The sequence below is a fragment of the Sphaerodactylus townsendi genome, linkage group LG13 (assembly GCF_021028975.2).
Source record: "Sphaerodactylus townsendi isolate TG3544 linkage group LG13, MPM_Stown_v2.3, whole genome shotgun sequence".
In the NCBI taxonomy this organism is placed as follows: Eukaryota; Metazoa; Chordata; class Lepidosauria; order Squamata; family Sphaerodactylidae; genus Sphaerodactylus; species Sphaerodactylus townsendi.
Window position 1 is genome coordinate 1 of NC_059437.1, and position 11,027 is coordinate 11,027.

The 11,027-nt window shown below is 45.9% G+C and overlaps 1 protein-coding gene across 1 annotated transcript; it reads left to right on the plus strand.

The window, feature by feature from the left end:
• The first annotated feature begins 417 nt into the window (after nucleotides 1–417).
• Nucleotides 418–10,628, plus strand: AMER1 (APC membrane recruitment protein 1). Its single transcript, XM_048514106.1, has one exon. It carries the CDS (start codon nucleotides 1,734–1,736, stop codon nucleotides 5,202–5,204), a length of 3,471 nt encoding a protein of 1,156 aa, XP_048370063.1. The 5' UTR covers nucleotides 418–1,733; the 3' UTR covers nucleotides 5,205–10,628.
• The last annotated feature ends 399 nt before the right edge of the window (nucleotides 10,629–11,027 follow it).

Sequence of the window (11,027 nt, forward strand, 5' to 3'; positions counted from 1 at the left end):
ACAATTCAAGAAGGATATGGACAAGCTGGAACAGGTCCAGAGGAAGGCAACCAAAATGGCAAAAGGTCTGAAATCCATGCTCTATGAGGAGAGTTAAGGAGCTGGGTATGTTTAGTTTAATGAAGAGAAGGTTAAGAGGTGACATGATAGCCATGTTTAGATATTTGAAAGGATGTCATGTTGGTGAGGGAGCAAGCTTGTTTTCTGCTGCTCCAAAGGCTAGGACCAGGAGTAATGGGTTCAAGGTGAAGGAAAAGCGATTCCACCTAAACATCAGGAAAAACTTCCTGACAGTCAGGGCTGTTGGACAGTGGAACGCACTCCCTTGGAGTGTGGTGGAGTCTCCCTCTTCTGAGGTTTTTAAAGAGAGGCTGGATGGCCATTTGTCAGGAGTGCTTTGATTGTGTGTTCCTGCACTGCACTTGATGGCCCTTGGGGTCTCTTCCAGCTCTACGAATCTATGATTCTGCGAGCCAAGCCTTTGCACCTGGATGTGAACCTTGTGCTGTCCTTTAGGTATTTGAATGAGCTTCGGAAAAGTGTGATCAATTGCAATGTTTTTTGTTGTGAGCCATATTGCACAGTGGCCATTAATGTAAAGCTTGCGAGGGTTCACTTCGGTCCTGGCTTCCCTGCTGCTCCAGAGGACTGCCTGTAACAAGAAAGATAAAAAAATTCATAGTTTTCAATCCAGCTTTTAAGCTAAGATATAGGTAGTTGATTTTGAGTTTCTAAAGCAGTACAATAAATTTAGATTTGATAAGAAAGTATTAGATATATCTCAGGTTTCTTCCCCAAATTTGCCTCCTTTGGAGAAACATGTTATTCCCCACCCCATTGGCCCCCCAATTTCCAGATATTTCATACTTCTACACCTATTTTGTATGTTAGGGTAGACATGGTCAATCTTGTGATGAAGATCCTCACTGAGAAGCAGAATGGTCTGTGGAAAGGCCGTCCTTTGGTGCCCTGATCCTCACTTGATCTCCCGTGGAAAGTCAAAACTGCTTTTGGTAACCAGACAATGAAGCAGGTTGGGTGTTTTTTGACCTTGTTTGACTTTTAGTCCTTCGAGCATCGGTCAGGTGAGCTAGTAATGATTTTTGTGGACTAATAATTTGTTGTACTGTCAAGATTGTACTTGATTTTTAAAAAAGTTTTTGCAAGGCTGTGGTCTGGGGTGATCCAAAAGGGCTAGAGAGTTCTTTCTATGTTAATTCCAATCTGTGTGGATTTTGTGAGAGCCTGAGAGATGAAAGACCAGTAGTGTTAACAGTCGGTTCCAGAACTGTAGTCCCTGTACTGACCCTGTCACTCTATTTCTTGCCGGCCTATAACCGCTAACGGCACAGAAACATCAAGCATGTTAGCGGTTACAACCTTGCTTTTGATTGGATGTATGAAGTTGGCTTTGTGGAATCAAACCATTGGTCCATCTATCTCAGTGTTGCCCGCCTGATTCGAAACATTGTAGGCAAAAAGAGCACTTTCATCTTTGAGGTTTTTTATCTAGAGGATCAAGGATTGAATCGGAACCATTGCACATAATGTGTGTTTTCTGTTCTGGACCGCAGCCCCTTCCTGAGCGTTTAGAGACACATTTTAATTACTCCAAATGTCTATGAAATAATTACTTACCTGTCCCTGTCCTTTTTTTGCAGATGAGCAGCGATGCTTCAGCCAGTGCACATTGAGGAAGATGCTGCTGGCAGAGTCTTCGTTTTCAGTTAAATATGCACGCAAGAATGGCTGCTGCAGGTGCTTCTGGTATTGAGGACAAAGCAGGAGCTAAGTCTCCATCTGCCCTCTGTGGACAACTTGAGGACTGTAATAGGCAGCTGCCGGAGGGGAAGGGGGCAGCTGAGCAGCTCCCTGAACAGAGCAACGCTTCCTTTGCAGCAACAGAGCAAAACCGGCAGCAAGCCACTGCGGGCAAGTTGAAGAAAACGGCTTTCAAGCTCTTTGGTGGGAATAGAAGCATCTGTACGTTACCCAGCTTCTTTGGAGGGAAAAACAAAGGCCACGGGAAGGGAACCTCTAAGAAGAGTTTATGCAAGAGTAAAACGCACGATGGCCTCAGTGATGTTGGATGTGAAGATGCTGGCAGAGAGCGCCTCAGGAGCCCCTCAGAGGGTGGAACGGACTTCCCCTCTCCCCAGCTGCCAAACTCTCAAAGTGCCCTTTTGGCAACGGACTCTGGCCCTCAGGCTGGTTTTGTTGGCTGGTCAACTTCCCTGTGTGGAAGTTCTGATGGCTTTGAGAGGAAGCCCGGAGGAGACAAATCTCTGTTCCTCCCACGACCCAAAAAAGGTCTGAAGGGGCTATTCAACAGCATTCGGCGCCATCGGAAGAACAAAGCGAATGAACCCGAGAAGACCGAGCTGCAAGAGTGGACGTCTAGGAGAGCTGTGGCCGAAAAGCAAGGCCAAGGAAATAAACAGGTGGGTGTTGAAACTGCACAGGCTCCCGAGAAAACAAATCTAAAAAGCCTGGTGCTTCCTTCAGAGCACAGGGAGGACCTCAACAGTCAAGCTGTACCTGGAATAAAGGCCAGCCTGGGTGAATCTAGAGAGATTGACCAGCTGGTAGCCAATGAAAACAGTTCTGATGGGAATGCAGCCATTGGGGTTGCAAACTGCGAAGACTCTCAAGATGTCGAATTGGAGGCGTGTGACACCCTTGGGGTAAACTCTACCTACGATGGCCTTCCAGATGGTCTCCAGCCAGAGTTCTTAGACAGCGATCCTCCCTCTGCCCCTTCTGGGGAACAGCTTAGCTTGATGTTTGGAGACGTGACTTCCCTTAAAAGCTTTGACTCTTTCACTGGCTGTGGAGACATTATTGCTGAGCCCGATATTGACAGTATCGCAGAGAGTTCTACTTCTGCGGGACGTGGTAGAGATGCCACCAAAAGGAGTTCCTGTCTTGTTACTTATCAGGGTGGAGGGGAAGAGATGGCCGTGCCTGATGGTATTGAGGAGTATCTCCAGCAGATGTGGGAAGGGGCTGTCAAAGTGGATGCTGCTACTTATGAAACCCACCTACCCGAGATCATGACCAACAATGAGTTCCAAAAAGTGAACAGTGGCAATCAGGGCCCCCATCTCTATTCCGACCGCACAAAGAATGACATGGATCTCCTCACTCCGCACAGTGACCAACAAGAATCTGCTCCCAATAGTGATGAAGGTTACTATGATTCAACCACCCCAGGTCCTGAGGATGAAGCTGGAGATGAAGAAATCAAGAAGGACCGCCTTCCAAGGGACAGCTATAGCGGTGATGCTCTTTATGAATTTTATGAGCCAGATGATGTGCTCATGAGTCCCTCTCATGAGAACGAGTCCTGGTTTGACAGGAAAGTTTCTCCCTCAGAGAACTTTGGCCAGTTCTTGGACTTTACTGTCCCTGCAGAGAAGGATCTGGTCTGGATGATGGGACAGAAGAGTGAAGTGATGGAAACTGAGGAGGAGAGACTGGCTGCCATTCAGAAGCAGCTTCTGTATTGGGAAATGCAGCAAGAGCCCGTTTTGAAACACCTGGATGTGCTAAGCAAGGAACAGCATCCCAGGGAAAAGGAATGCAGTGAATGTAAAGCCAGAACAGCCAGCTTGATTGACAAATGTCCAAGTTGCCTTGGTTGCATGCAGGGCGTCCCTCGTGCTCTGGGCAGAAACCTCAACGCCAGCCTCTCAGCTGAAAACCAAGACTGGAGGGACTTGCAAGAGATGCTGTGCCCAGAAAAACGCTCTAACGGCAGTTGTGGTCCCAAAGCACATGGCAGTTGCCTTACTGAGTTGGTGGGAAATGGCGTCGTGTTGGATTCCAATTTGGAGCATGTGGTGCTCGAATCGTATGCTTTGAATGGCTTGACCTTGGAGAAATCTGTGGCGTACCCTTTCTACAGAATGCACGACCACCACAGTTGCCCACCAAGTGACCATCACAGCGGAGCTGAACCTGGCTTTCGAGAGTCCTGCACAGAAAGCAAATATGAACCAGACCAGGCTGTGAACTTCTCTCAAGCTTTGGTGGAATTCACTAGCAGTGGGACTCTCTTCTCCAGCCTCTCCGAAAGCCTGGGGAGCTCAGATTCGGGCTCCGTGTTCACTCAGAACCTTCCCGCCCTCCCCACCATGGTCACATTTGATATAGTGGATGTTGAACAAGAAGGCGAAGGTGAGTGTGAACAGCACTTGGAGATGAACACCGATGAGGACATCACCGTATCCTTTGAGGCCTTTGATGATAGCTACGTTCCGAAAGAATCCTTCGCTGAATGTGACGAGAGAATGTTTCCTGGGTATCCACAAAGCTCTTTCCAAAGCTGTAACTGGGGTGTGGCCAGCCTTCCCCGTTGTCTTCGGCTTCAGGAATTGAGTCCACCCATGCCAGAGCCATTGTCTGTCTGTCGGAGGAGCCGGTCCCTGGACACTGAGAGTCTGGAGTTTGAGCTTGGAAGTTCTCCACCATCCAAGAACAGCCTGAAGTTTTTCAAGCTTTGTTCTAAATGGAGTGGCTGCAAAAAGAACACCATTGCTCCAGGACTGAGTGCTAGCCAGGAGGACCCTCCAGGTTCTGCAGAAGAACGGGAAGGCAGTGGCACTGTTCCTTGGGCAGGTCTACAGAATGTACCCTACCGTGCGGATATGTTTTGTTCTCAAGAGGCGAAACAGTGGGACTGTGATTTGAGTGCACCGGCTTTCCAGACTACACAGGGTGCATTGGAACTGACCGACTCAGAACTGCCTTTCGTGTTCACTGCAAAGGAGATCGCCAAAAGACCTTGTCACGATGGGACCAATAACCCAGTGCTTCAGATGCCGAGACTGATCACCAGGCCTTCCAGTCTCCCTCTGCAAGCACAATTTGAGTCCCAAAAAGCATCTGCTACCTCTCGCAGGCATTGTGGAGACAGCGTGACTAAGAAAATGGCTTGGGTGCTTCCTTTGGGAGACAACAGTGTTGACTTACCTTCCAGCTTTGCCTTCCCCCGTTCCCCTGACAAGCCAGCAATATGCAAACCCACGGACAAGATGGAAGGAAGGGTCCAGATTCACTGCAGCAATGGTGAGGCCCTCGAGGGTGAGGCTGAGGATTGTGGGAGCTCCGAAGCTGACCTGCCGAAAGGGAAAGCGGAATGTTGGGACGCCCCCTCGGCCACCCGCCAGAATGTCAAAATGAATGTAACAGTAGCCAAATAATATATATGAGGGTCAAAAAGTGGGTTCGGGCGGGACGATTTTTAATGGTTGTGATGGGATTTAGTACGTTTTGAAATCCATAACTTCAGAGCTGGGAGTAATATATTCAGTTCTTGCCTCGTTGGGGAGGATGGTGCCGGGTGGAAGCCCTGTTCTCTAGGTTAGTAACAGATTTCTGTTTTCACAGCGTGGGCCTCCATAGCTGCTCAGTAAAGGGCAGAAAAAAGGATGCACGGGCACTCTGGATTCCAGTTGATCCATCTGTGAGGATCTCAGGTCTCAGTCACAGCCTTCTAAGTTAAGGGGGCAAAAACCATTTTCTGAAACCATCAGGTGGCCGAAGTTGTTGCCCTTTAAAATATATATATATATACACTTTTTGTGATTTTCACTGGAATGGGTTGTTTATGGTTAAAAAGTGGTAAATGTTCGGTTTCTCAGTTACTCAAAGGAAACCGTGTGTGGGGCAGAAGCAGTGCTCCATAGGCGTTTGATGAATAATTATGTCTGATAGGGAGCAATCCTATTTGACAGTGGTAGGCCTGCCTCACTTTTTCTCCACTTTGAATTGCTGCTGTTCACACACTAGAACTATTCTCGATCTCATAGTCAGCACTGTGGACAGTTTTTCACAGTGGCCTCTAATGGCCTTGTATCTTTGGATGTGGTTTTTTTTTGGGGGGGAGGGGGGTCTTTTCCATTTGAACATGTCACCAAAGACATCTTGTCAAATTCGTTGTCAGATGATCTCACTTTTGCTAATGTAAATGTAAAAAAAAAATTAACCCCACATTGTTGATAAAAATGTTCGTGTGTGTGTGTGTGTTAGCATTTTTGGTTGTACATATTTAATTGACAGATTGTTTTTTAAACAAACAAACAAAATTTTATATACTAACGTGTACCAGTTATTTGGCTCTGCCTTGGTAACTTGACCTGTTTCCAAAGAGTTTTCTCGAATGTATTGCTTTAAAAAAAAACTCATAAATTTGTAGTCTTATTTCATCTGGGGGCAAGAATTGGCGCCTGGAAACGGGGCTGCAGGAGTTGAACACTGGCTGGTGGTGTTTTGAGAAGAGAGCGCTCTCTCTTCCTGTGGCCTCAGTATTGTGGCCCTTCCTGTTTGGTGAATTTCAGCTGGTTGAAAGGAAGATAGTGTCAAGAGGGCATCCATGTTGGTCATGAGCAGACAAACTAGATTCTAGTCCAGTTACACCCTTAGAAGCAAATAGGGTTTGGTTGGCATCAGCTTTCGGTTGGGTATCTGAGGAAGGGAGCTTTGACTCTCAGAAGCTCATGCTTCCAAAATCTTGTTGGCCTCTAAGGTACTACTGGACTCAGGCGTAGCTGTTGAAAGGGGGCAGCAACTATAGCAGAGTCATTTTGCACATTACACTGAATAAGATGGTAGAATCCCGGTTTGCCCAAGTAAGAGCACAAGCCCAGGGAATCTTTTTGAAATTATTTCTCTCTTTAAAAAAAAAAAATCACTGTATGTGAAAAACTAGCACACAGTTCGGCATAACCCTCTGACATTCTGGTTCCCTCAGGCCTTCACCCTGGAAGCCAGAATGCGGGACTGTCAGTTCTGTGAAAGAAGATTAGCACTGCACTAAGCTCTGTAAGCCCCTGTGAAGATCTTGGGATCAAGAAGTAGGGTATAAATCTTTAAACAATAAATAGATGCAAGGCATTTTTAATATGGAGAACATTAAATAATCTCACCCGCACACACACAGAATGCCGTCAGATCGTATAATCCAAATTGCGTTTGTTGACTTGGAACAATGTGTAGAACAGCTTTTAGAGTGAAACAAAAGATGTCTGGGGTTCCTTCGTATTGAGAAGCTGGCCCCACCCATCAGCAGCACTGCCCCCTATTCTGACCTGAGGCACAGGTGAGCTGTGGAAAGAGCTCGTGGTCCAGTCCAGTTGCTGAAGGTCTTGATAACAGAGGCAAATAGGACTGTCTAGAAGCCAAAGAAGTGACTGGTGTCCCTGAGAGGGATGATACAAACCCATTTAAAACCTCGCCTGCCAGTTTTGTTTGCTTTTCTCACTGTAGAAAAGGCGAGCCACTGACAAATTTACCTTTTCAGCATCTTTAAGACGTGTATCATAAACAAACAGTGCCTCTGATGCTTCATGCATCATTTCACCACTAGCAACACATGCGCATGCACACCAACTCAGTAGTTTGATTCTTCTTCTCCAAGGGTGCAGGAAGATCAAAATATTGATGTTTCACAATGCTTTTGTGTTTTGTTCGAGCTAAGACTTCAGGCTAATGTGGGAATTGCTCCTTTCTGTGTCATTTGCAGTTGTAGAAAGTTTTCTTGGGAATAGAAAATAACTCTGTGTCATTTGGCAATGTTTGCCTGAAAAGCAGACTTTGTGTGCAGACTTCTGCATGTTTTGTCCTCTGGATTGGACCAACCTTATGACCATCCAGGTCTCTCACTGTGTGACTGTCATCCTGTTGGCTCCAGAAGTTGCCTCCAGAACAACAAAGCCATTTCTGGATTTCACAAGATGGAAGGGAACACAATATTTCCTTGTTCCTCCTGCCAACACTGCATTCAGTTTCCCCATGAGTGTCCAGGTCAACTTACCAAGTGCTCAGTTGACCCTGCATTTGAGATTTCTTTTTATATGCATATAAGATCAATGTTATCTATTTTTATATGTTTTCCCCCCTTTTCTTGCATTTTGTATGCATTCATGGGAAAGCTTTCTACGGTGGGGGGGGGGGGGCTGTTATTTTAACTTGTACTTTTTTTAAAAAAGTGCAGTTTACAGTTTTGAAAAAAAAATATGTTTGCTGCTATCACTTGTGCAATGGGAAGGGGGGAAAGTGTTCATAGTGTCACGTTCAGTTCTGTATTTGGTGTTATTCCTACAGATGTTCGGGAAGATTTCAAGCCTTCCCTTTCCTGTTTCACCTGATGTCTCTCCCCCACTCTTTTCTTCATGGTCATGAAAACAACTTGTTGGTTTTAGTGGCAGTTTGTTTCCTTGCTTGGTCTTGTTATCTTCTGTTATTGTTTTTTTGCGGTGTGTGTGTGTGTGTGTGTGTCTTATTTTGGGCTTTTGATTTGCAAACTTTTGGGGGTGGGGAGGGTTTGAGTTGTGGATTACCGTACTATTTAAAACTAGAAAAGTGTTGTGTGTCATGTTCTTTTGTTGTCCTTGTAAAATGGATGCCTATTGGGGAGAGTTCTCTTCTGAATAGTTCCGTGAGTTGTGGAAAGGGGAATGGTGATGCCAAAGCGTTCCTGCGACTACATTTCTGTGGGTGAAGCCCTTTCTGGCCGCTTGAGCTCTCTACTTCAGAGCTCCTCCCTGCAGTCGGGTCCATCCCTGCATCCTGAAGAGGAAGCCAAATTTTTTTCCCTTGGAAGGTGAAAGGACTGGTCCTGTTCCAGAAAGGAGATATCTAAATGCATTCCGGTGGTTCTATTCCTTTAAGTTGAGCTAAGGGACCACTAGCAGCTGGGCTTTATAGAGGGCTGCATTGTCTGTCTTTGTGTGTTTGCAGGAACAGGTAGCAAGGAGTGAAAACAGGTGGCATTTTTAACAGTGCTTGAAATCTGTTTTAGAGGACATTTTGCTACAACACCATTTACTCCATGCATGCACACACACCCCTCTGTCTTGGAGGAAGCTTTGATGAAAACTGGTTTTGCGGGTTTCCTCCTGTGAACTGAGAAAATGCTGCCCCTTGAGCGTTGTAAAGCAGTCACGAATGCCATTTTTCTAGCACCCATGAGGTCACTGATGTACTTTTCCTCCACTACAATCCTGGCAGCAAGTTTTCAACTATATATCTTATAAGTGCACAGATGCCTCGTTTAAAAAACAGTTCAAGGAAAGGCAAAAGACAGGACCAACCAGCTGATCCAGGTTGGGCTTTGCTGTTCAACAGGCTTGTCTTCCTAGTTGCACGGCCAGGTTTGCTCTGCCAGGGAAGAAACAGCCGCGACTGCTGGAATGAGGCCCTTCTCTTCCCTGGAAGAGTCCTTGCTTGAATATTGCTGCCTAAGCTAATGGTTGCTGAATGTACGATCCTAACCAGCCCGGTCGTTGCCTTTCTTTTGCCACGCAGCTGATAATATCGTGGCCATTTTTGAAGGTCGGCCCAGTTTGCAAACTGTGAAGTATTTTTCTCTCTTTTTTACTTTTTACGATGTGAATGCATGCATGTTCGTTCTTTAAGGTGCTCTGAAGGGTCCCCTTTGGTCCATTTTGTTCCATTTCACCCTTTGTTTAGCAGGGAAAAATGGGCAAAGTACATTGACAAGTGCAAGAGAGAGGCAGGAGTGGTCCTTTCATATAGATGAGTAAAGATCCACCAGAGAGAGAGAGCGTGTGTGTGTGTTTGTTTTAAGAGGACCCCAAAGAAAGGCATGCTCTTCATGGGCATAGCATAGTTGTGAAGTCTGTAAAGGAAGAAACGGATGAAGCAGGAGCCTGCAAACCAGCTTCCAGCTTTGGAAAGGAAAGAATACGCTGGTCATTCGTTTGGCAAGTGCAGATAAGAGCTACCGTGGCACGGTTGGCTAAAAGTGCTGGTTTACAATCCTCCCTGCTGTTAATTAGATAGCCTTTGGTTATGTTGTTGTCTCAGCCCCTTCTAGCTATCATATACAGCTAACCTCACCTTGCAGGGCTGTTGTCAGAATGCTTGTTTCATGCTTTAAACACATAAGGAAGCACTAGAATAGGGCACTTAAAGTGTTTTCTTCCCCCTCAGGCATTGCCAAGCTTCCACATTCCATTTTAGAGCATCATTCCTGGTGGGCAGGTTTTGTTCTGGCTCATGTATCTCCTTTGGGACAGAGTTTACATCTGAAGCTGGACTGTGGAGTGAGCCCCTGTCCAGGAGATCCTGCTCTGTGGGCAGTGGCCTAACCCTAACCCACTCCATGGAACTTTGTACCTGCATTCTCATAGCAGAAGTCATGCCTAACTCCTCACCAGTAAAGAAACCAATCCTTTCTCAAGTAAGAAAATTGATGTCCAGTTTGTGCAAGCTTCAGTAACAATTTCAGATTGCAAAGCCAGTCATTTTATAAATTGCACAGAAACTCTGAAACCATTGTTGGTAACAATCCTGGCAGATGTCACTAAGAATTCTCACAGTGAGAATTCTCACAACTCACCTCACAGAATACATCCTGCTCTTGTCAGCACAGAGTGATCGAGCTTTCCTGCCAGTTCTCATCCCTCCCCTGTGGCTCCCTCGACTAATCCCCTGCCCCACCACTGGCCGTCACACTTGAATTTCATTTAATTTGGTTGGTTTTCTTTTTCTGGTTCTGAAACTTTTTAATGTGGTTTTTCTGTGTTTTTAAAATGGATGTCTTTCTTGCTGAATTCTGATGAATAAACAGAAGGGTTTTTTTTAGAGAACATTCCCTTTCATTTGGTGTCCTGTGTCTTGTTTTTATGGTGGGTAAGAATCATTAGATCTAATTCTGAACTCAGCCACTGGTGTTCGCTGAAAATCCACACAATGGAACCAGGGGCAGGCTGGGGCCGAGCAGTGGGGGGTGGGGGTGTAGGGGGGGGAGTGGATTACAGGGTCTTACAAAGCTAAGGGAAGCACTAGGTTTGTTGAAAACTCTTTAAAAGGAGGAGGGCTCATCCACTGAGATAATAAAAACAGTTTCTTCAGTTTTAAGAAATCATCTGAGACCTGGATGAGATTTACATCCTGAGAAATATTCAGTGGTCATTTTAGGGGTTGCAAAGCAACCACAACAATACCAAGCCTTGGTTTCTGTGAAAGGGGAAGGGTTTTTAACAGAAGTAATGCAGCTA